At 46.3% G+C, this 24,119-nt stretch overlaps 1 protein-coding gene across 1 annotated transcript in view; it reads left to right on the top strand.

Moving 5' to 3' along the window:
* The window catches only part of METTL22 (methyltransferase 22, Kin17 lysine), a 388,543-nt gene that overhangs the window by 53,652 nt on the left and 310,772 nt on the right, over positions 1 to 24,119 (top strand). The window contains exon 4 of the mRNA XM_063429464.1: positions 18,526 to 18,670. Within this exon, the coding sequence (XP_063285534.1) occupies positions 18,526 to 18,670 (145 nt within the window). The remainder of the gene's footprint in view (positions 1 to 18,525; positions 18,671 to 24,119) is intronic.

The raw sequence follows: 24,119 nt of genomic DNA, 5'->3' as shown, positions 1-24,119 counted from the left end.
AACCATATTCCCAGGTATTTGAGTCTAACAGGGCACCACGTGAAAGCGAATTGGGTCATGAGGCGGGCGGTCATCTCCTCTCCTGTCGAGACGGGTAGCGCCTCCGATTTATCCTTGTTTAGTTTCAGGTTGGATACTTCTCCGTATTCAGCGAAGGCCCTTAGAAGGTTCGGGAGGGAGACTATCGGCTCGCTAACAAAGAACAGCATGTCGTCCGCATACGCTGCTACCTTATGTGTTTGCCCCTGTAGGGTATAGCCCCCTATACCCCCGTCCCGTCTGACCGCCTCCAGGAGAGGCTCCAGAGAGAGGGCAAACAGAAGGGGGGACAGCGGGCATCCCTGTCTCGTCCCGTTGCGGATTTGTACCGGTTTGGTGAGGGCTCCGTTGATCCGTATCCTTGCCGACGGGATCGTGTACAGGGAGGAGATCCATGCCATTAGATGTGGTCCGAAGCCCATGGCTCTGAGTGTTGCCATCATGAATCGCCAGTCAACCCGATCAAAGGCTTTTTCCGCATCGGTAGAGAGGAGAAGGACCTTCTGCGTAGAACGTTTGGCGGCATGGATGACGTTTAGGGCCCGTATGGTATTGTCCCTCGCTTCTCGGCCCGGGATAAACCCAACCTGGTCGGGATGGACTAAGTCCGGCAGCACTCTTCCCAGTCGTGTCGCCAGGACTTTCGTGAAAAGTTTTAGATCCGCATTCAGGAGAGAAATTGGTCGGTAGCTCGCACAGTTGGTGGGATCCTTGCCTTCTTTAGGGATGACTGCTATCGTTGCGGATAAGGTATCTCTTGGAAGCATCCCCCCATCTAGTAAGGAGTTGAGTCCTATGAGTAGTTTAGGTAGTAGTACGTCTCCAAATTCTTTGATGTATCGGGCCGGTAACCCATCCGGGCCCGGGGCTTTATTTAGCTTAGATTTCTTCAGTGCTGCCTGTAGTTCTTCTAGAGTTATCGGGGCTTCCAGCTCTTCTGCTACCTCCCTGTTCAGGGTCCTCGAGATGTGTTGTTGCAGGTAGTTCCCAATGCGAGTGTCCCTGTTGGGGCCGTCTTCCGTGGTGCCGTCTGGGGGGAGATTGTATAGACCATTGTAGAATTCGTGAAATGCGTCTGCTATCCTATCAGGGAGTTGTGTGGCTATTTGTGCTTTGTTCCTAATTGTAGTGATGTGACACAAGCGGCGTTGTCTTTGGAGCGCTCGTGCCAGGAGGCGACCACATTTCCCCGAGTATTCGTAAAAAAACCTGTGTGATTTACGTATAGTGTACTGCAGTTTGCGATGTAGGATATCTCTCAAGGCCCGTCTGGCTTCTAGTAGGGCTTTGTAGTCATCGTCTGATTGGGTGGACTTGTGGGCGCTTTCAAGCGTCGAGATCTGCGCGGTCAGTTCGGTTATACGTTGTCGTTGCACCTTCTGACGATGGGTACAGATCTTAATCAGGTGCCCTCTGATGACGCATTTATGTGTCTCCCATACCGTCATGGCCGGCGTCTCCGGGGATTCGTTTTCTTCGAAAAAAGTGGTTAGCGTCGATCGAAGTTCCGTTACTATTGGTATGTCGTTGAGTATCGATTCGTTCATCCGCCATTGCCGATCTTTTGGGCGATACAGGGGGGACCTGAGTGTTATTGATACTGGGGAGTGATCTGACCATCCCAGTGGACGTATCTCCGCTGAGAGTAGCATCGGTAGAAATTCTTGGGCGACGAGTATGTAGTCTAGTCTACTATATGACTTGTGTAGCGTGGAGTAGTGAGTGTAGTCCTTCTCTTCGGGGTGGAGCACCCTCCAGCCATCCATGAGACCGGAGCCCCGAAGCGCCTCCCGCACGACACGCAGACCCTGAGATGGGAAGGAGCTGATCCCCCTTGAGGTGTCGATTCTCGGTTCCAGGGCAACATTTAGGTCTCCCGAGGCAACAAGGAATCCCTCTCGGAACACCTCTAGCTTACGCAGCGTCTTTCTGATGAACCTGGATTGCCGGGTGTTAGGTGCGTAAATGCTGGCAAAAGTGTAAGAGCATCCGGCTATGGTGCCTTTTACAAACAGGTAGCGACCCATAGTGTCCACCAGAGTAGCCGCGCATACAAATGGTATTGTGTTTGCGAATAGGATCGCCACTCCAGCCTTCTTGGCCGTTTGATGATTTGCGTAGAACCCTAGTGGATATCTGGCGTCTTTCAATTGCGGGCTAGCGTCGCCACGGAAGTGGGTCTCCTGTAGAAGAGCAATTGACACTCTGTCAGTCCACAGGGTGTGCAACAGCTGGGATCTGCGCTCGGGCACATTCAATCCCCGTACATTGTTAGACCAGACACGGAGGGGCGCCGGCGCGAACCCCGTCCCCATGGATCGTGTGACTGAGAGGTGGGTAGGGGAGGGGAGAGGTGGGAAGGGTAGAGAGGGCTGATGGGATCAGGCCCAGGCGCGAGCCCGCAGTGACTTGGTACCTGTGGTGGCGGTGTCGTAAGGTTCAACCGAGAGTGGTCGTCCCACACCTCTTCACCAGTGTTCAGAGGGTACCCGTCTAGGGGGTATAGAGCCTGTAAAGCACTAGCGCAGGATTCAGCCTTCGCCTATCGTTTGTGTCGGAAGGGATTTTTTTTTTTTTTTTTCCCCCCCCCTCCGGTGTTTCTGTAGTGGTTTAGTAAAGGTGGGGCACCTATATCTGGGAGTGTGAATTCCCTTCTACGGGTATGTGTCAGTAGGTAGACTTGTTTTGTTTGCGAGCCGTGTCCTCTCTCCCCCCTGGCCGGGTTTTCAGGTGTCGCAGGAGGCATAAGGTTACCGGCGTGTGTCACGTTATCTGTTTGTTTACCGTCAGCTATTTTTCTGTCAGCGTGTGAGGGGGGTTCCGGAGTCAGGTTCCAAGTCTCAGGTCTCAGGGGGTGTGGCTACTAGTTGGGGCGTGGGCGGGTGGTAGGGGGGTCTCATGGGGTCTCTTGCTAGGTTCCAGGAGGATCTGTTCGTCCGTAACTATCCCAGTCTCTCTGGTGGGAGTTGACCTGTGCTCTCCTGGTAGTCCGGCCGGTCCACAGTAGGACCGATGGGGCAGAGGTCATGGGGGAACGCCGTAAGGCAACTGTATGGGACGGTGTTCTAGGGTTCCGCTTAGCCTCTCTCCCCTCACCCCCTCTATAGCCTACTCAACATCCTACGACTGTATTACCATGCCTTATTATTGCACACCCTCTGGGATGAGGAGGGGGGCCACCATGTGCCAGCGCTTTTGCCTTGTGGGAATGTTACGGGTGTAGTTATGGCATGGAAAAACAATCTAACATTAACACCATCCCCAAAAAAAAAAAAAAAAAAAAATACAGACTTCGTGCATACATGTAGTTCCCGCATCCCCCTCTTCCGCACCCTCCCCTCCTCCATCCCCATAGGTGAAGTTGCGAGTTTCTCAGGTTCAATTCGGGCGGCAAAGTAAGCGAGAATGTCCATGGTATTAGGGGCTTATGAGATGTTTCCCCGCATCAGGTCGTAGGCCGTAGATAAGTCTGTGCGGCCCGTTCTCGTGACTCCTCACATTGTTTCAGAGTGTGAAAGGGGCCTTACAATGAGTCATTTTACTGTGCCTCTGTCCCTCAGGGTGGGTGTCCCGCCATGTGCCCCCCTCCCAAGTGCTCGAGCGTGACCCCAAGGATTAGTTAGGTTTAAACATGCCCCATTGTTCCCTTCTACTGCGGTCCATGGGTAGGGTTCCCTCTAAGTGCGGCTACAGATTTTCGGCAATCATTTCCATCCCCTTGGCAGGCCATGTCACGTAAATAATGGTGTTGTGGGCCTCCATCCCCCCCCCAAATTGTCCTGATTCATACCCCAGAGTCCCCTTAGAGACCCATGTATGAGTGGGCTCCCCAGTCCCCGAGAGTGCATGTGGAGCTCCCCGGTCCCCCACTGACCTGATCAGGTGTTGGATAGTCTACTCCTCCGGCCCCTCCGGGCCTCCTCTCCGGCGTAGCTGATCTCCGTGAGTAGGTGCCTCTTCGGGTGGTCGCATAGGAACCAGCGGGTCTCTCCTGGTGGCAATTGCTTCTTCAAGGATCCAGTTTCGGATTCTGGTTTGCGGTAGGCCAAGAGTTCTCTGGAATCTCGGTATGTCCTCCGGCCAGCGGGCCGTCAGCCATGTGTTGCCGTGTCTCGCCTGTAGGCTGAACGGGAAGCCCCAGCGATACTGTATCCTCTTGTCTCGCAGGGCACCCGTCACCGGGCGTAGGGCTCTCCTGGCGTCTAGCGTTAGGCTGGATAGGTCCTGGAAGAGGGAGATATCCGCCTCGCGGTACTTGATGTTGGGGAGCTCTCTGGCGGCTGCCATAATTTGATCTCGCAGTCCGCCTGTGGATATGCAGCAGATCACGTCTCGAGGGCTGCCATCTTGCCTCATCGGTCCCAGGGCTCTATGTGCCCGCTCAAGTTGTAAAGTGTCAGGGGCTTGAGCGCCCAGGACCTACCTGAATAGGTCGATGAGCGTGGTGTGAAGCGGTTCAGCGCTTGATTCCGGTAGGCCGCGGATTCTTATGTTGTTGCGCCTACTCCTGTTCTCCAGGTCCTCCATTTGCCTGCGCATCGCGAGGAGCATGTTCCCCTGCCTGGTAACAGCCACCTCTGTCGCTCTGTGCTGTGCCTCGCAACCGTGAGCTGTCGACTCCATTTCGTCGACTCTCTGTTCCAGTGTTGTCAGGTCTGTGCGGAGGCCTGTTAGCTCCTCACGCAGCGCCGTACGGAGTTCTTGTACCAGGGAGCCCTTATCTGCTTTAGACAGCATGTTGGTGGAAATTCGGGTAAGTTCAGCTCGGATACAGGCTAAGTCACTTGCCTGTGTGTCTTCTTCATGGTATTCTCCCGCACTCTCTGAGTCTGGAGAGGCGGGCGCCATCTTGGTCGCATGCTGCGGTCTTCGGAGATCCGACGGTGTGGCTACAAAGTCATCCATCGGTCCCGTGTACCGGCGAGGGGAGCTGACTCCCGCTGACTCTGGGGCTAGATGCTTCTTAGTCCGGACCATTTTCAGCCGTTTTGCTGCTGTTTTCTAGCTTATATTTCGGCCAGGGGTGCGGAGCTCGACAACTACACGTCCTGCACCATGCTCGTCCAGGCCACGCCCCTACATTCACTTTTTCTAAAGCCATGAAAGTTAGTCCTGCTGGGTCTGCTCTATGTGTTTCTTTAAAATGTTTTGATAAGTTGTGGGTTAAAAAGCCTTTCTTAATGTTTCGAATATGTTCTGAAATTCTAGTTTTCAAAGATCTTTTAGTTCTTCCAATGTATTGTTTATGGCATGGGCATGTGATAAGATATCACTCCTGAGGTATTGCAATTCATGTCTGTCTTAATTTTATATTCTTTTGAATTTTGTGCTCTTTTTTTCAGCTGTAGGATTGTTTCTACATCCAATAAATTTTTGACATCTTGAAAAACCTCTTCCATGTCCTTTTTCTCTTAAAATGTTCTCAGATCTGATAGTAGGAGCTAACATTAGCTTGAGATTCAGTGCCCTTGTGTAAATGATCTGTGGTTTCTCCTCAATGATTTGTGTTAGGGTTGAGTCACTTCTTAGTATTCCCCAATGTTTCTTGAGTATTTTCTGTATTTTCTGTGATTGATTACTAAACTTAGTAATGAAAGCTGGAGTTTTATTCAATGTCTGCTTCTTTTAAGTTTTAATGTGTAAGGTGTCTTCTCGTGGTATGGGTGAGAGTTTTCTCCAGTGCTTCTCCCAAAAGCGTTGGAGGATATCCTTTTGTGATGAATCTCCCCTCCATCTGTTCCCTGCAGACGTCTAATTTTGAACAATTTCGTCTGATCCTTCTAAATTGATGAGGAATGTTATTTAACCATGCAGGTCTGTGGTGGCTGTTGGAAGGGATGAAGCTGTTACAATCCACATTCTTTTTGAAAGTCTTAGTGTGCAAGTTTTAAATCTATTTTCAATAAAACTTTAATATATACTCAGTTGTTTTTGGCTATATATTTTGATATTGCTTGTGGCAGCCAGCTATTTTTTGCCGTCATAGTATATTACACAATACATTCATTCATTCAATTAATTTATTTATTTTTCATCAACTTCTTATTAATAGATTACTTCATCTTTCATTTTTTAAACTCCATGGAAGTATAACATTTGGTATAGAATTACCCTGACCTTGGGATTTTTCTGTTTCCTAGGTAAAGGTACACATACCATACAGATACTTGTGCAACCTGGATATTAGAGTCTTATACATCATTTTAAAAATACATCTTTTTCTGTAAATGTATGACTAATGTGCCAGAATAGGCAACATTTTACCAACAATTTATCTACATATTCATCACTCCAATTCATTTTAGCTCCAGGATCTTTTGCTACTATTTTTTTAGCAGCATTCCTCTTCAATACTCTATCTTTATAGGTTTTGGTGGATTCCTATATTTTTTTCCAGTTTTAGAGCTTCCAACATACGGTCTTTTTCCCTCTCTCTTTCTTCTATACTTTTTTGTATGAGGATTTATTCTACTCTTTTTCAATAGTCACATAACTGACCTCCCTTGGCAACAGCTTTTGACTCAAGTAGGCCACCAGGTGCTCTCCTCCATCCTCTCCGATCTGGCTTAATACTGCCCCCAGTCCAAACATTGAAGCGTCTGTGTGGACAATAAATCTTTTGTTAGGATCTGGGGTAGTTAACACCGGAGCATTAACAAGAGCAGTCTTTAACGCTTGGAAATCCACCTCACACTCCGGGGACCACAGGACTTGTCGGGGTAACTTCTTTTTTGTCAAGTCTGTCAGGGGTTTCGCCAGGGCGCTATAGTCCGGGACAAAGCGTCTGTAATAGCCGGCTGTTCCCAAGAAGCCCATGACTTGTGTCTTGGTACGGGGAGTGGGCCAATCAGCAACAGCCTCGATCTTAGCCGGCTCCGCCATGCTAATGTGACACTTGTCTGATTTCAAGGTAAAACCGGCCCCCCTGATCCTATCTAACACTGTCCCTACTTGTTCTAGGTGTGCTTCCCAGGTATCGCTATATATGGCGATATCATCCAGGTAGGCACACGTGTAGTCCTGGAGACCTTCCAACAAGTGGTCTACCATCCATTGGAAGGTGGCCGGAGCGTTCTTCATCCTGAACGGCATAACCCGAAATTGGGATAGGCCGAACGGGGTGATGAAGGCTGACCTGGGTACTGCATCTTCTGCTAGGGGTATTTGCCAATATCCCTTTGGTCTGTTGTGGTCAGATACTTCCCTGCAGAGATCCGGTCAAGTAGTTCGTCCATCCGTGGCATCGGATAGGTGTCTGTGACCGTCTTGTCATTGAGCCTCCGGTAATCTACACAAAAGCGGTTATCCCGTCCTTTTTTGGTACTAAGACTACTGGTGAGGCCCAAGGACTGTTTGAATGCTCTATTACCCCTAGCCGAAGCATTTCGTCAATTTCCTTCTGCATCCCTTCTCGGACAGCTTCGGGAATACGGTAGGGGGGTTGCCTTAGTGGTGCCTGCCCTGGGTCTCTACTTTATGGATGGCTAATGGGGTCTACCCGGGCTCCTGGGGGAACGTGGCCTGCTTGGCTTCTAGTAGGCGTACAGCCAGTGCCCTCTCTTGGGGTTTCAGCTGTTCTCCAGCTGTTCTCCTAGCTGTTTCTCTATCTGCCTTGTCTCCCCGTTAATGCCCAGTAGGTCGGGTAGGGGCAAAGCCTCTGTGTCCTCTCCAGCTGGTGCACAGATGGGGGTCACCTCCTCTGCCCTCTCGTGGTACGCTTTAAGCATGTTGATGTGAAACGTTCATTTCACATCTTCATCCTCACAGCTGGCTATGGTGTCAGTGGTATCGCACACCTGCCCTATAACCTTATAGGTGCCCTGCCAGGCAGCCTGGAGCTTGTCAGTTCGGACCGGTCTTAGCACCATGACTTTTTGTCCGATCTGAAAGCTCCGGTACCTAGCCCGTCAGTCGTACCACACTTTCTGGTGCTGCTGGGCCGCCTGGAAATTTTCCTGTACCGTTTGTGCCAATTCTCCCATGCGGTCCCGCAGCTCTCGCACGTATGGCACAATCGGGGTCCCCTCTATCTCTGTCTGCCCTTCCCAGTGGTCCTTGATAAGATCTAGTGGCCCCTTCACCCGCCTTCCATACAGTAGTTCAAAGGGTGAGAACCTGGTTGATTCCTGCGGCACCTCCCGGTATGCAAAGAGGAGGTGTGGCAAGAATCGCTCCCAATATTTATAGGCCCCCGTGAATGACTTCAGCATTTGCTTTAGTGTCCCATTGAAGCGTTCACACAGGCCATTGGTCTGGGGGTGGTATGGGGAACTAGTCAGGGATTAAACTCCGCAGACTTTCCATATTTGCTGAGTTACCTCGGCGGTGAACTGCGTACCCTGGTCGGATAAAACTCTCTTTGGGGAATCCCACTCAAGTGAATATCTTGACCAGGGCATCAGCCACTGTCTCAGCCTGGATATTAGAAAGGGCCACAGCTTCGGGGTAACGACGTAATCCACCACGGTAAGAATATAGCGCTTACCGGAGCGGCTAGGCTGGGCCAGGGGTCCTAAGATGTCTACGGCTACCCTCATGAAAGGTTCTTCTATGATTGGCATAGAAACTAGTTGAGCCTTCGAGTGATCTCCCTTCTTACCTATTCTTTGACATGCCTCGCATGTCTGGCAATACGCTCGGATGTCATCGGATACCCCAGGCCAAAATAAGTTCTGGGTTACCCTATGTAAGGTCCTTCATATTCCCATGTGTCCGGCTAAAGGGACATCGTGCCCAATCCTCAATAACTCCCGCTGGTATTTCCGTGGAACTACCGTCTGGCGTTTTTGCTGGGGCCCGGGTGCATTGACCCGTGTCTCAGTGAGTCTGTATAACCGGCCCTTTTCCCAGACGAACTGCTCCTTTTCTAACCCTCCCCGTTCTCTCCTAGCCTTTTCCCTGTACTTTCTGAGGGAAGGGTCTCCGGCTACTTCCCTCCCAAAGTCCTCCGGGGTATCCCAGGGAAGGGGCGCTACGGTCAGGGGTATGTCAAATTGGCTTACCTGGGTGGATGGCTCTCGGCAGCGCGGCTTTGTGCTCTGGTGGTTACTGCGTGAGCCTCGTGTTGTGGTGTCGATGCAAAAGCGGAAGTCAACGGGCCAAGATCATTGCCCAGGACGACTTCATCATGCCCTCTTGAACATTGCCAGCCCCAGTCCAGATGCACTTGTGCTGTAGTAATCAGATACACTGCCCCCCCTGTTACTCTCACAGCAATAGATTTCCCCGGTCTTTCGGAATTATCAATAAGATGCCATTGAACCAGTGTGATGGTAGTGCCACTGTCTCTCAGGCCCTGTGCTGTCTTTCCGTTAACCATTACCAGCTGACAATGGTGTTTCCTATTGTCCGTTATGGTGGATTGGACCAGGAGTGCTTCATATAAAGTGCCCAAGGGTTCTTCCTGACTCAGCTCCTTGGCATCCCAGTTAGATGATGCTGGATAATCCACACAATGGGCGGCTGCTGGGGGTTGTACTTGATGTGACCCGATTGTTTACAAAGGAAGCAACGTCGTTCGTTGTCAGCCTGTCGTGGGTAGCGAGGGTTGGAAGCTACTGGTCTGCTGGGGGGTTGATACCTGGTCACTGGTGGGTTTGACGGTACCGCTGGTCGAGGAGGTTGGACCCGTGGTGCGACCCGTGTGGTCTTGCGAGTATCCGCAAACTCATCCGCCAACTTGGCAGCTTCTGGTAAGGAAAGTGGTTTGCGGTCTCTCACCCAGTCTTTAATATCTGCCTGGATGTGGTCGTAGAACTGTTCCAGGAGTATTCGTTGTAGAATGTCATCCGGGGTGGTAGCTTGGCTACTGTTGACCCAATTGGATGCAGACAGGTATAACTGGCAGGCCCATTCTGCATAGGAATCCTTGTCCGTTTTGCGTGAGTCTCTGAACTTCTGACGGTATGACTCTGGAGTTACCGCATAATGAGCCAGAAGCGCCTCTTTAACCCTTGTGTAGCTTTGGATCTCCTGTTCTGGTACGGCCCAGAAAGCATCGGAGGCTTTTCCTGACAACTTCCCAGCCAATATCAAAACCCATTCTTCCGCAGCTACTCTGTGCAGGTTGCACTGTCCCTCAAAATCCGCCAGATAACTGTCGATCTTGCATTCCTTCTCATTAAAAGATTTAAAGGCACTGAAAGGAATTTTCTTTGTGTCTGCTATGTTGTGCTCGCTGGTTGGGGAGCTTGCTGCTGCCCGCTGTACCTCCACCAGCTTCACTTGCAGATCTATTTCCCCTCTTCTGTTTCGCCTCTTCTGATACAATGTTTATTATTTGTAACACAATGTCTCCCGAATCTCCTTGTTGGCTGGCGATTCATTCTCCTGAATCGCCGGTGTCTCCATCTCGTGAATGGTTGGTGTTGCTGCAACCAAGTTCTCTCGGTCTAGCTCCATTAACTCCGCAATAATGACCCGCTTGGTTTTGTTGCTAGCAATCCTTCCACGAACTTCCGACAGTTCTTTTAATGTGTTCCGTTTCAGCAGGGTGTACCAGCCTTCCATTCACTGTCCCCAGTGTCTGCTTGGAATCTTGGTGCAGGGAAAAAAGAAAATCCCGCCGCTGCCAACCAGTTGTGACGGTAGTAGTTTGTATCACCGTCCAATATTCCCTTTTTCCCCATAAAAGAATATTCCCAATAATCCACAGGAATAAATATCTCTGGTATCGCCAAATAATACACACATGAGCCAAAGCTTAATGCTGGAACAAGACTGATTTACTGGAAGCAACAGGCATTCAATTTAAATAGTAACAGACTCCTCCTCTGGGCCAGGCTAGATAATTGAGTTTCAGCAACATACTAAACTCAATTATCTGCTGGCCAGAAACATTAAAATTTTCAACATTTTTAGAAAAGTACTTTCCATAACACATACAATTATAACATTTACATCCCTGGGTAGCTGAGGATACTGGGAGTCACATATCCAAATCTCACGAAAAACCGTTTGGTAGTTTCCGTGTCGCATCGTGTGGAAGTTTGACCAGCTCGCCATGTGGTGGTATCCACTTTACAGTTCCATGAAATCAGTAGCAAGAGCCGGTCTCCGTTCGCGTCTAATACACGAAAACTACCATACGAACGTTGCAGTTGGTTATATAGAAATGCTCCCCTTGTTCGGTAGATTCCACCTCCCGAATTCCGGTTTGATTCGTGAAGTGGAACGTAGTCAGCCGGGACTTCCATGACCGGGTGTTCGCGGAATTGCCATGCTGAAAACAGTTCCAGGCAATTCATGCGTACGTCCCGCTGACCGCATTCGTGAGATTTAAGATGGCCGCCATCCTTTGTTCTCGCCACGTGTTCGTATGCCGAATGGCGGCCACCTAGGAGCAATTAAGTTGCGGTTTCCTCAACGTTCTAAGTTCTGATTGCTACCCAGGGTGGTCTCTGTTCGGTAGATGAATACATTGCTCAACATACATAAACGAAACAAACTTATTACACAAATTTACACTGCAGGGAGAAGGCATAACCGAAGGCACACAGGTAAATACATACAAATCCTTTACAAGATCATTCCCCTGCAATTTCACTGCTCAATTCACTGTCATTTAGGAGTTAAATCACTTTGTTTCTGTTTATGCAGCCCTAGCCACACCTCCCTGGCAATGATTGAAAGAGCCTGCATGAAAAAAAAAAACTGGTTTTACTTTCAAACAGATGTAATTTACCTTAAATAATTGTATCTCAATCTCTAAATTGAACTTTAATCACATATAGGAGGCTCTTGCATGGTCTAGCAAGCTAATAACATAGCAGGGGATAAGAAAATCTTAATTAAACAGAACTTGCAATAAAGAGAGCCTAAATAGGGCTCTCTTTTCAGGAAGTGTTTATGGAAGGCTGTTCAAGTCACATGCAGGGAGGTGTGACTAGGGTTCATAAACAAAGGGATTTAACTCCTAAATGGCAGAGGATTTAGCAGTGAGGCTGCAGGGGCATGTTATATACACAAAAACTGCTTCATTAAGCTAAAGTTGTTCATTTACAGTATGTGTATATAATGAATGCAGTGTGTGTGATGCAGAGCCTTGGTGGGGGGTGGGCATTTTTATTATTATTTTTTAATTATGATACTTTTAATATTCATTTTTTTTGTTATATTAATATTTTTTTATTTATTATTGTTATTAATATTTTATTATTGTTATTAATATTTTATTATTTAAATTTGTATTTAGTTTTTCGTCCCCCCTCCCTGCTTGTTAGCTGGCCAGGGAGGGGGGCTCTCACTCCCTGGTGTTCTAGTGGCATTGGCAGTTCAGTTTAGCTGCTGCATTTCCCACCCTAGTCTTATACTCGAGTCAATAAGTTTTCCCAGTTTTTCTCGGCTTATATTCGGGTCGGCTTATACTCGAGTATATAGGGTAATTAAAAAAAATATTTAGTAGATATTTCCCATTTGGTAGTACAACCAAACTTAAGTATAATCATACACCTAAATAACAAGGACCAGAAGCTAATCTTTATATAGCTGAGCTATGTACATATTACAGCTACCTCTTGTAGCACATCTTGAGGAAATAGCATTTTTTTTTTCAGTGCATAGTTTGAACATATACTCTTGTATCGCCTTGACAGCAGGTCCAAGTTTGTGAAATAAAACATATTTAACATTTTACAGTATCATGGCAGAGGAAATAGCCTTTTATAAGCATCTAAGTATGGATTATTATTTTCTTTGGGAAGGCTCGACCTGCAGTATTGTCAATTGTTATGTTCAGTATAAGAGGACTTTTGTAACAGCCCTAAGAAACGATACTATAGTGATTGACTAAGTGCACACGCCCCCGATGAATAGAAATGATTATGGGCGCACTTAAAAGGAAGGGCTGAACGTTGTGACATCGTCAGAAGAAGCCCGGAAGGTGGGTCGAAAGACGGTTCCAAGTTGTCACATGATCGGAAGAGTACTGAAACCCGAAAGTGACTACATGCTGCTACCATTTGTGTATATTTTATTCCTGCTTGCCGAGTTGTGGGTTTATTGCTGGCAAAGCCATCAGTTTTTAACCTTTTGATATTAATAAATTGTGCCAAGATACTATTCAATTTGGGATCATTGCCTCTCTATCCTCTTATACTGCACAGTAGTTCTTGATATAATATCTGACGGAAGTGAGACACCTGTCCTAATAAAAGCTGTGGGAAATATCCCTCTCAAGTGGAGCTATTCATACCCAGAGTCAGGGGTGTTAGGGCTCTGGTACATGTGAGTCCTCTCCCAGACAAACTCTTTAGTGTTATCAGATAGTCTGCACTATATATCTTTATTATTTTTTCAGATTGTATATAGAATATAATGTATCCACTGCAGTTGATAGTGCGCTCTGTATTTTGGTATCTACTCCCTACTTGAAGCACTTGTTGAGGACTGTAACAGACCGCCTAGCACCCAGACTGGGTACCTCTGTCAAGCTCGCTTCCTAGCACTCCTCTCGGACACAGGAGTGGTTAGCCCCTAGCCGCCGCAGCTTGGCTGGGGTCTCTCCGTCACTTCTTGCCCTGGATCAGGGTCCAGGGTGCAGCTGTAAGTGATTAAGCTCTTCTGCAGAGAGTATAGCTGATCCATCCAAACACTAGCCCAGACTGAGTGCAAGGTGTAAAGGAACTGATTTATTATGGCCAAGTTGCCTGCTTATATACACAACCCCTAGCAGGGGATCTCCATACAATACAATGCAAGCCTGTCCTAAAGATCTCTGTGCCTGGGAGATAATTGTGTTAACGACACAAATTATCTCCCAGAAACAGAGAGGCAAACATAAAAATATAAAACCTAAAAATACCCAAAAACCTCATAAAAAGATATAATAACCACACACAAAAATACAGCCACAAATAGCCAAGTTGTCCAAATATCTCTGATATCTCGCAGTGTAGGGGAAACCCCCATGTGTCACCACCAAGTTCTGAACGGCCGCACACGTTGTCCTAATCCCAAAACAGTTCCAGGGCAGTTGGCCGGTCATCTTTCGGGTGCTCCAACTGGCTCTTAGGTAGCGTTTGTTCCCCTTAGTCTCAGGCACCTTCTTTACAAAATGTGCTCTCCTGGCGGATTTCAAAACCACAAACCAATTTGTCCGGAAACCGCATGGTCAACTCATGCCGAAAACCGTTTCATAACATTCAAGGCTAAGTCCCGCTGACGGGGAACCCACAAAGTCCTCATGCCGAATTTAGTTCCATAACGATTGTGGCGCTGAGGACAATTCGTGGGTTTAGTTCATACGAACGGACTTCAGAGAGCCATCTTTCGGTTCTATTCACATGAAGGGAAATTGCCGAACCAGGGGCACCCAGGGAAAGCTGCTAATGGCGGCTGGGGAGGTTTAACTCCCAAACAGGATCTTTGTATTTGGCCCATATTCCTTGGGCAGGAGGCTAGCAGGCTCCTCCAGGAGCTTGTGGCATAGGCACGTTTGCCACAAGGACTACTTGGGGACTTACCACATGCAACACAAGATGGTGTACAACATACTCTACCCATGCCAGCATTTATATAGTGTTAAGGTGCTCCAATACCTAGCGTAGGTATCTCTTCTATTCCTTCCTCGAAGCTAATCGAAGCAGTATAATAATCCAAGACCCATAGTTCTGGGAGTCAACTAAATTTATTTTTTCTGCACATTGCTTTTATGCACATACCCCTACATAGGGATTCCTATACAATAACACAGGGCTTTTCTTCCCAGGATCCTCTGTGCCTGAGAGATAATTGCGTAAGAAAAAGCTATAAATTAATTATCTCTCAGGTACAGAAAAATCTAAAATATTTTAAAACACCCCAAAAATACATTTTAACAGGGCCGGACTGGGGATACAAAGCAGCCCTGGAAAAAAATCGATGCCAGCCCCATAAGTAATTGTGCTATGTAGGGTGTGTATGTGTGTGTATATGTGTATATATATATATATATATATATATATATATATATATATATATATATATATATATACACAATTGAAATAGTTGGCTGCACTCTCGGATTTCCTTAAAACTGAACTTTTAGTGAAATATTTAAGAGAAGATCAACGTTTCAGTCCCTCTTGTGGACTTTCATCAGGATCATGATGAAAGTCCACAAGAGGGACTGAAACGTTGATCTTCTTTTACATTTTTCAATAAAAGTTAAGTTTTAAGGGAATCCGAGAGTGCAGCCAACTATTTCAATTGCCTGGATACTGGAGCCTTGGTGATGCACCCGGTCACACAACTGTGAAGCCTACAACAGCTTTTATATATATATATATATATATATATATATATATATATATATATATATATATATATATATATATATATATATATATATATATATATATATATATATATATATATATATATATTATTGATACATTTCTTCTTTCAGGGTAATTAAATTATACAGTAAAGCATACTCACACACAGACACTGACAATCTTACTGATGCACACAAATAGGCTCATTGACAGACAATCTCAATGACACACACAGACAAAGTTACTGGCACACACAAACTTAGTACAGACAAAATCTGATACACACACAAGCTTACTACAGACAAGCTCACTGTCACACACACACGCTCACTACAGACAAGCTCACTGATGCACACACATGCTCCCTACAGAAGAGCTCACTAACACACAGATTCACTACACACAAGCTCCCTGACACACACATGCTCACTATAGACCAGCTCACTGACACACATATGGTCACTACAGACAAGCTCACGATCACACTCATGCTTACTACAGACAAGCTCACGATCACACACATGCTCACCACAGACAGGCTCCGACACACCCATGCTCCTTACAGACAAGCTCACTAACACACACATATGATCCCTACAGACAAGCTCACTGATACACATACAAGTTCACTCACTAGCAGACACACACACACACACACACACAAACTCACTAGCAGGCACACACACACAGAGGCTCACTCACTAGCAGATGGACACACACAAAGACATCCACACACACAGAGGCAGACAGTCACTGACACGGAGGCAAACATCCACACATACAGAGACAGGCAGACAGCCACACACATACACAGGCAGACAGTCACACACACACACTGTCACACACAGGCAGTCACACACACACACACACACAGGCAGACAGTCACACACACACACACTGTCACACACACAGGCAGACAGTCACACACAGAGACGCACACACACAGGCAGACAGTGTCACACAGTCACACAGACAGGCAGACAGTGACACACACACACACTGACAGTCACACACTCACAATCAGTCACACTGACCTGCTTCTTACCTCCACATCCCTTGGAGCTCCTGGAGGCTGGGTGTTGGGGAAGCAGGGACTCCTTCCTGCTTCCCATGCTGCAGTTAGCCAGGCCCCCGGATCCTCTCTCCTTCCCCTGCCGGCTGGCAGCATGGTGCCTGCGGAACAGGGAGGGAGATCTCTGATCGCCCCTCCGGTCCATGAAGGCACATTGCAGGGCCGTTGCCCTGCATGTGCTGGCAGGGGAGAGAGAGACCCTCGGACTGCTCGGTTTTCTCGGGCCCCTCCCCCCCGCATCCACCACTGGCCATGACCTGCAAGAGCCTCCTGTTCACAGTATCGGAAGGAAGTGGCAGGTAACAGTGCTTGCGGACCCCTTAAACTCCCAACTGTAGTGGATGAGGTGGTTGGAGTGTTCTTTTAAGAATCTTGGGATGGCACTATTTTCACCCAATACATGCTTTAAAATCTATATCCTTTCTATATCTAGTCCTCCAAGGTATGAGGAGAGGCTCCATGGAACTAATTTACCCCACAATCCCATGAGTGAAATGTCAGAAGAGGCTCTTTGAAGAACTAATTCAACTATTTACTATTTTTTTTTTTTTAAACTTTACATTAGGCAGTTGCTTTTCAAAGCAGCAATCTATTAAAAAAAGAAAGATCAGTAGCATAATGCTCTATCAGACTACTTGCTTCCCACCAATGTAAGCAGGGGGTGCTGGATAACGGAACTTTGCACCATGCTCTTAGATTAGTTAGGTTAGGTAACATTGTGGGATTGGGTTGAACACCTCACTGTGCAGCATATGTTTGTTTCAGATTAGGCTTACATTGAGATCCAGCAGGCTGTTCATGATAGCTGTGCTGGCGGCCGCAGGGAGAACTTGAAAGGCGGCCGCAGGGGAAGCACTTCTTGCGGCCGCTGTTGGAGCAGGCTGTTCTGTCTCTGCTCCCCCTCCCTCGCGTGCAGCTTAATGAGACCGGGGCCGGAATATGATGTCATATTCCGGCCCCGGCCTCTTTCTAGCGCGCGAGGGAGGGGGAGCAAAGACAGAACAGCCTGCTCCCCCAGCGGCCGCAAGAAGTGCTTCCCCTGCGGCCGCCTTTCAAGTTCTCCCTGCGGCCGCAGGTCACCCCGGCCCCAGGTGCCGACGGCCCACCGGGAAATTTCCCGGTATCCCGATGGGCCAGTCCGGCCCTGCATTTTAATAACTTCAGAACCCATATCAAGTCATATCACTGAACAGCTTGAATCTGAGTGCACACTTTGCTGAAATATCACTTAGATCCCTTTGTTGGTTCGGGAATGCTCTTCGAATAAAGTTTAGACCGGTTGATCATGAGGTGATGCCCCAAAACAGTTTCAGAGAAAACAAGGCAATGATCTTTTCTCGCACGAACACTGATGAACCCATCCCCTGGCTGTTAGGATATTAATGCTTTGTAGTTTCTGCCTCCTGAATACCGTTCTTCTAACTGTTCAGGAAGTTGGATGAGCAGCTGTACCATTTTCCCAGGTGTTCGCGGGGTTGTGTGTCTGAAAATAGTTCCACGCTGTCGACGACCAAGTACCGCTGCCCGCTTTTGGGAGACAAAATGGACACCAATTGTTTGAACACGTGCTTTTGGTTTTACGAACGGCTGCTACACAGGGGGAAAACACTTGCACTAATAACCAATTTGTGGTTAACAGCCAGGGGTGGTCGGTACCTAAAAGATGCGAACAAGGGGGCCACAGAGAGTCGGTTCGGTAAACGAACGGGGGTGTGCGGACAGCTGAACAAACGGGAATAAAAGTGTATTTAGAGCATCCATTCCGCTACATATAGATTATGGTTTATTATTGTGTAGCATTTCTCACTTTATTTTTAGTTGTATTATTTTTTTTTTTAATTTTCATTTAATACTAAGTAGTATTATAAATGTTTTATTGATTTTGGTTTGCATATTTATTATATCTTTATTTTTGTTTGTTCTACTCTTTTTACTTGCTACATATTATAACTTGCTCTACTTCCAAGCATAGACTACAAACCACTGGAAGATATTCCTTCTTTTTTGTATTTATTATTATTTTTTCACAATATACACTTCGTCATTATGCATTCCACACCAATATTTACAGCTATGTAATGTATGATTATGATTTACCATTGTTAAAGATAAATGATTTGTAAAGTTTATAAGTGACAAAATTTTCATTGTTTTGTGTAGATCTGGCGTGGAGCATTGTTTCTAGCAGATTACATTCTATGGAAGCAAGATCTTTTCAGAGGCTCTACAGTGCTAGAATTTGGAGCAGGGACTGGTTTTACCAGCGTTGTTATGGCGACCGTTGCCAAAAGAGTTTATAGTACAGGTAATTCATGCTTACATTCTGTTCTATTCTGAATTACCGGTATGCTATTAATGATTATTTTTGTCAAGAAAGCATTTGTTAGCAAATTGTTTTTAATTCTTTTTTTTTGAAGTGTTGAGATACACATAAATATTGGTATTGACATTTGAGTAAAACAAGATATATAGACAGGCTTGGTTAAATAGTATAAAATATAACACAAGATATGCCCGAATATGGGTAAGAGGATGAATCAACTGGGGCCCCCTTTAATAAACACCATGCAGTTAGGGAAGGTACTAGGAGACTGCTGCATGCAACCTTGAGCAATGGAATGCTTATTATTAAAACGTCCGCAGTACTGCCCTTTTATATTAATAAACAGATAACAAAAAATAAAAATAATGAAGCAAAGCATACATGTCTAATTGGTGGATAGCTGCAGGGACGTGATATAGAAAATACTGAATAGTGGTATATATTGAAATATTTGCTGGACTAGACTCTGTGAGGGTAAGCTAATTCTGGCTCCAATAGGCATGTGAGCATCCAGCAACCTATAGTGGAAACCAAGTTAGTAGACTCTCGGTCGATTAGGCTAGGTTACTAGAAATACCCAGTGTGCAAGTGCACTAGTGAGAAGTATTTTTGCCTGCGCGACACCACAGTAAAACAGCAACAATAATCAGTAAGGTGTTAATACGCATGTGAGGATTTGGTAGTAGACAACCCCACTGAGCGTCGGGGTGCACTAAGGTAGCAAGGTTAGTCTGTAACGTAGTAATACTGTCAAGTTACAGATAGTCAGCTAATGCCCTAAGAAAGTAGTTCCCTGCTACACATCGCTGTACTACTTACAGTGTGTTTTAAGCTGGAAAAGGGTACACAAGAAAGTGCAGTCAGGCCGGGAGGGGGTTTAAGAAGATGCCATTGGTAGGTGAGCTTTGTGTAATAGGTTCGGATTGCTAAGCAAGGGGCCTATAGCTTGTAATGGTGGTGTACTTGGTTGGGGCCACGATGAGTGTCTCCATTCATTCCCCTATAGGGAAGCCGTGGGCCTGTTGTGAGGACTCTTCTCTGTAGGGACAGTAGGCTTGAAAAATATTTAATTGTCATGAAGTCAGCTGTTGTGACAGGTAACTCTAAAGTGGGCCAGGTGTGTGCTCTAGGGGTACCAAGTGTGTCTAAAACAACTTAACTAAAAGGAGCAAAACAGAATGCATTAAAAAACATTGTGTGTTGCCCATAGTCCCCTCTTAAAGGTGACCACTGCATAGGGTTCTGGTGTTGAGCCTTGTGGGATAAACAAGACGATTCTTGCCAGATCCCAAGTGCAGGTTGGGGTGGTTGGATTGTGTAGCCCCTCCTGGGCGAGTGAGTCCTGGGGTAGGCCCAGAGTCCGTTTTAGGGCTGCTGCCTGTCTTGAATCTGGTGCGAGTCAGTCCCATGGTATGATAAGCGTTCGGGAAAGCCACCAGGTGAGTGGTCGGAGCAACCTGCGCCACGCGTTTCCTCTGCAACCCCTCTAACCTTTAGATCAGGCTTCCCCAAACTCCGGCCCTCCAGATGTTGCTGAACTACAACCCCCATGATTCTATGAATGAAATAGGCTGAGAATCATGGGAGTTGTAGTTCAGCAACATCTGGAGGGCCGGAGTTTGGGGAAGCCTGCTATAGATTGTTTCTACGCCTGGAGTCCTCTGGAGCTGTGAAGCGGCGTTCATGCTTCTGGTGCTGCTGTTGCATGTCATGCACGGCCTGTTAGAGCTGGTCAATGCTCTGATTGTTAACTCGGGAGCGTGCTCATTCGCCTCCAGCTTGCTCATTCGGCCTGTCATGCCTTGTAAGTCTCCCCGGAGCGCTGTTACATCTGTGAGGATGTTGTTTTGAAGGTCTGCCAACAGTGTTTTTAAGACAGCGGTGGTTACCGGCGAGGAGTCTGCTCCTGCCTTACTGTGTCTTGTCATGTGCACTGGACCCAGAGAAGGTAAGAATTTTTCTTCGGCATCGCCAGAGAATTCATCGGAGAAGTCTGAGCAACCGCCGTGGAGAGACGCCACATTGGGCCCACTGGCGCCGCGTGCTTGCCTTCACATGTCACCGATAGTCAGCCCCAAAATAAGCTTATCTGGTACCGCTGTCTTTGTTTTGCGTCCCATGTTGCTTGGGGGGTCCACACTGTCAATTGGGGGTGTAGTCTTACAATGTAATCATTGATTTCACTGTTTCAAGTTCGGAGCTACAAGCTCATGCGACCACTCGCTTCAGTCTTCACAAATTTTATAGATGCATCTATTAAACATTATCTAAAAAAAATATACATAACTCATTTCAATTTCAACTTCCTCAAGCTTCTTTACAAAAGTCTTATTCAAAGTTACATAGTTACAAATTGAAAAGAGACTTGCGTCCATCAAGTTCAGCCTTCCTCAGATTTGTTTTTTGCTGTTAATCCAAAAGAAGGCAAAAAAAAAACAGTTTAAAGCACTTCCCATTTTGCAACAAGCTAGGAAAAAAAAAATCCCTTCTTGACCCCAAAATGGCAGTCAGTTTATCCTTGGATCAAGCAGCTATTACCCTACATTGACAAATTATATCCTTGAATATTATGTTTTTGCAAGTATGCATCTAGTTTCTGTTTGAACATCTGTATGGACTCTGATAAAACCACTTCTTCGGGCAGAGAATTCCACATCCTTATTGTTCTTACAGTAAAAAAAACCTTTTCTTTGCCTTAGACAAAATCTTCTTTCTTCCAGTCTAAATGCATAACCTTGTGTCCGATGTAAAGTCCGGTTTGTGAATAGATTTCTACACAATGGCTTGTATTGGCCCCAAAACTGCTATGTTTATATAAGGGTTAAGCCAGCCTCTAACTCACTGACAGCCGCTAGAGGCGCTTGCGTGATTCTCACTGTGAAAATCACAGTGAGAGCACGCAAGCGTCCATAAGAAAGCATTGTAAATGCTTTCCTATGCGACCGGCTGAATGCGCGCGCAGCTCTTGCCGCGCATTCATCCAAAAGGGAGGATCGGAGGCGGAGAGGAGGAGAAGAGCTCCCCGCCCGGCGCTGGAATAAAGGTAAGTTTTAACCCTTTCCTCTCCTCAGAGCCGGGCGGGAGGGGGTTCCTGAGGGTGGGGGCACCCTGAACTGAAAAGGAATTCTGGGGCCACGGATCCATGGGAAAGATGATTTGAATGGATGTCTGGATGGCAAGGTGCTCTGGCCCAAATAGGTGTTGCCATTTTAATAACGATAATCATCCTCGCTCTTCTTGTTTGTTGTGTGTTACCCTGTCTTAAGAAATGCCTACAAAAGACAGTTGATCAGACAATCGACCAGACCACCCCGACCTTCCTTCACCAAGAGATTGACGACATAGACCGTGATACACCACATACACCCTTACAGTCCCACTGCACTAAATCAACAGCTACTTCCTTTTAAGGACATTCAGGGATAGCGTCTGTCTCTACGGGCAGAAGTCTGTCGTGGGAGAAGTAGTGGACAAGCTGCTATGGGTCACCCGCGCAGTGAAGCGTTCGAGGCCTGTTCAGACAGATGTCGGGACAGTATTAGCGTTAGAGATAGTAGTTGTTAGTAAAATAGTCATTTTAAGGGGGGACTGTTATGGATAAAATGCCTATTTATTCTGTGTTAACTGTGTAAAAACTGGCTGCTAGAGTAAAAGCTTCCCTTCCCCCGTCTGTGTGCTCAGTAACTATTTCCTCTGCAAATTCCTTCCATCCTGCTACCTTACCCCCTTCCCATCGAGCAAGCCTTGTGTAACAAATTCCTGTGTTAAAGGAACAGCTTCCTTTACTAACTCCTCCCCCACTTCCTTTGTGCAACTAAAAGCTCTATAGAAACATGCCATGTGTAGTAAAATGGAGCTGGAATGGGGCTGGGATACAAAGAAATGTCATGTGATGATGCTGGGGTCACGCCCAGTAGGGTGGGTTTAGACAAGACCCCTTAGACTGTTAACCAATTGATGAATGTATAATTTATGTTAACTGTGACTCTGTACATGACGTATTTCTGCTTTAAAAGGGAATTGCACCCCCTGCAATAAAGGCCACTCTGGAGTTCTTCATAAACCTGCAATGTGTCCGGTGTGATTTACTTCCAGGAGACATGCGCACAATCAATTTAGAAAGGAGTAGATAGACAATTAATCAAAGTTTGCTTTGATCTAAATCAGTTCTACCCAAGAACAAGAATTTTCATCTAGACCGATTTCCTAAGTGTGAACACTAATCTATTGTGTAGAACTGTGTTAAATGCCTTGGCAAAATCCAAATAGATAGATTTCTTCGTAGAACGCAATCAAGTTCGTTTGACATGAACTGTGCTTCATAAAACCATGCTTATGTTTGCTGATAACCATGTTCTTCTCAAGGAATTCAGGCAAGGATTTTGAACCCTTTTTTAAAAATGTATTTTTTTATTTTTTATATTTAAGATTTTTATTTTTTTTCAATAAAGGGTAAATTGGGGATACAGAAAGCAAAAAGGAGGTTGTACATGACACAGATATACTTTTCCGGCTACATGACATTGCGTTCTAGTCAGGTGTAGCCTTGAGTTCCAGTACAGTTAGAATAAAAAATAAGAATAGCTAACAGAACTAATACATTGAATGTCTCATACAGGTAGTACATCACAGATAGTCAACACACTAGTCTCAGTAAGGTGGAGTAATTTGTGTTAACCTCCGTCCCCTAAATTCCTTGTGGGGGCGAGGGAACTAGTTTCTGTTAGGACTGCTAATATGTTATCAATGAGTTCCAGTTTACGATGTGTGTGGTCACCATTAAGTAGTCTGTCTTGCAGACTATCAACTGTCATCTGAAGGTTATAGCTAAAGGTAGGGGTAGGAACGGGATGTAGGGGGTTCAGTTAGAGGGTAGAAAATCAACTGTGTGAGGGTGTACATGGATGTCCATTTATCTGGGTCGGCATTGTTTCTTGTATTTGCGTCCCTTTGGCTGTTATGTGTTCTGTCTACCCTGTGTGCGGGTCATCTGGTATCCTGTCCACTTCTGAGAGTGTCGCTCGTGTTTGTGGCATGTCTCCTAGGTAGTTTGATGGCCGTTGAGGGCAAGCTAAGGTTTCCAAAGTTCTTGTATCTTATTTATTTTCACGTATGAATCAGAGGAGAGCACTTCGTATCTGTAGTATTTATGTATTTTTTTCTATTAATTCCTTGTTGGATGGGCAATGGGTATCATTCCAATGCAGTGCCAAAAGGTTCCTGGCTGCTAGTATGATTAGGGTGGTAACTTTCTTGGTGTCTATCTTCCACGTATCTGGGAATAGTAACAGGAGTCCTACCATAGGTGTAATGAGGTGAGTAGTAGGCAATAATTTATTCAGCATTGTTTGTACGTTCGAGCATATGGGTTTGATTCCCCCACATTCCCACCATATGTGGGTCATGTTGCCCTCTGGGGCTCCACATCTCC

This window comes from Pelobates fuscus, chromosome 8 (assembly GCF_036172605.1).
Source record: "Pelobates fuscus isolate aPelFus1 chromosome 8, aPelFus1.pri, whole genome shotgun sequence".
NCBI lineage: Eukaryota > Metazoa > Chordata > Amphibia > Anura > Pelobatidae > Pelobates > Pelobates fuscus.
This window is presented reverse-complemented; position numbering and strand designations above follow the sequence as displayed.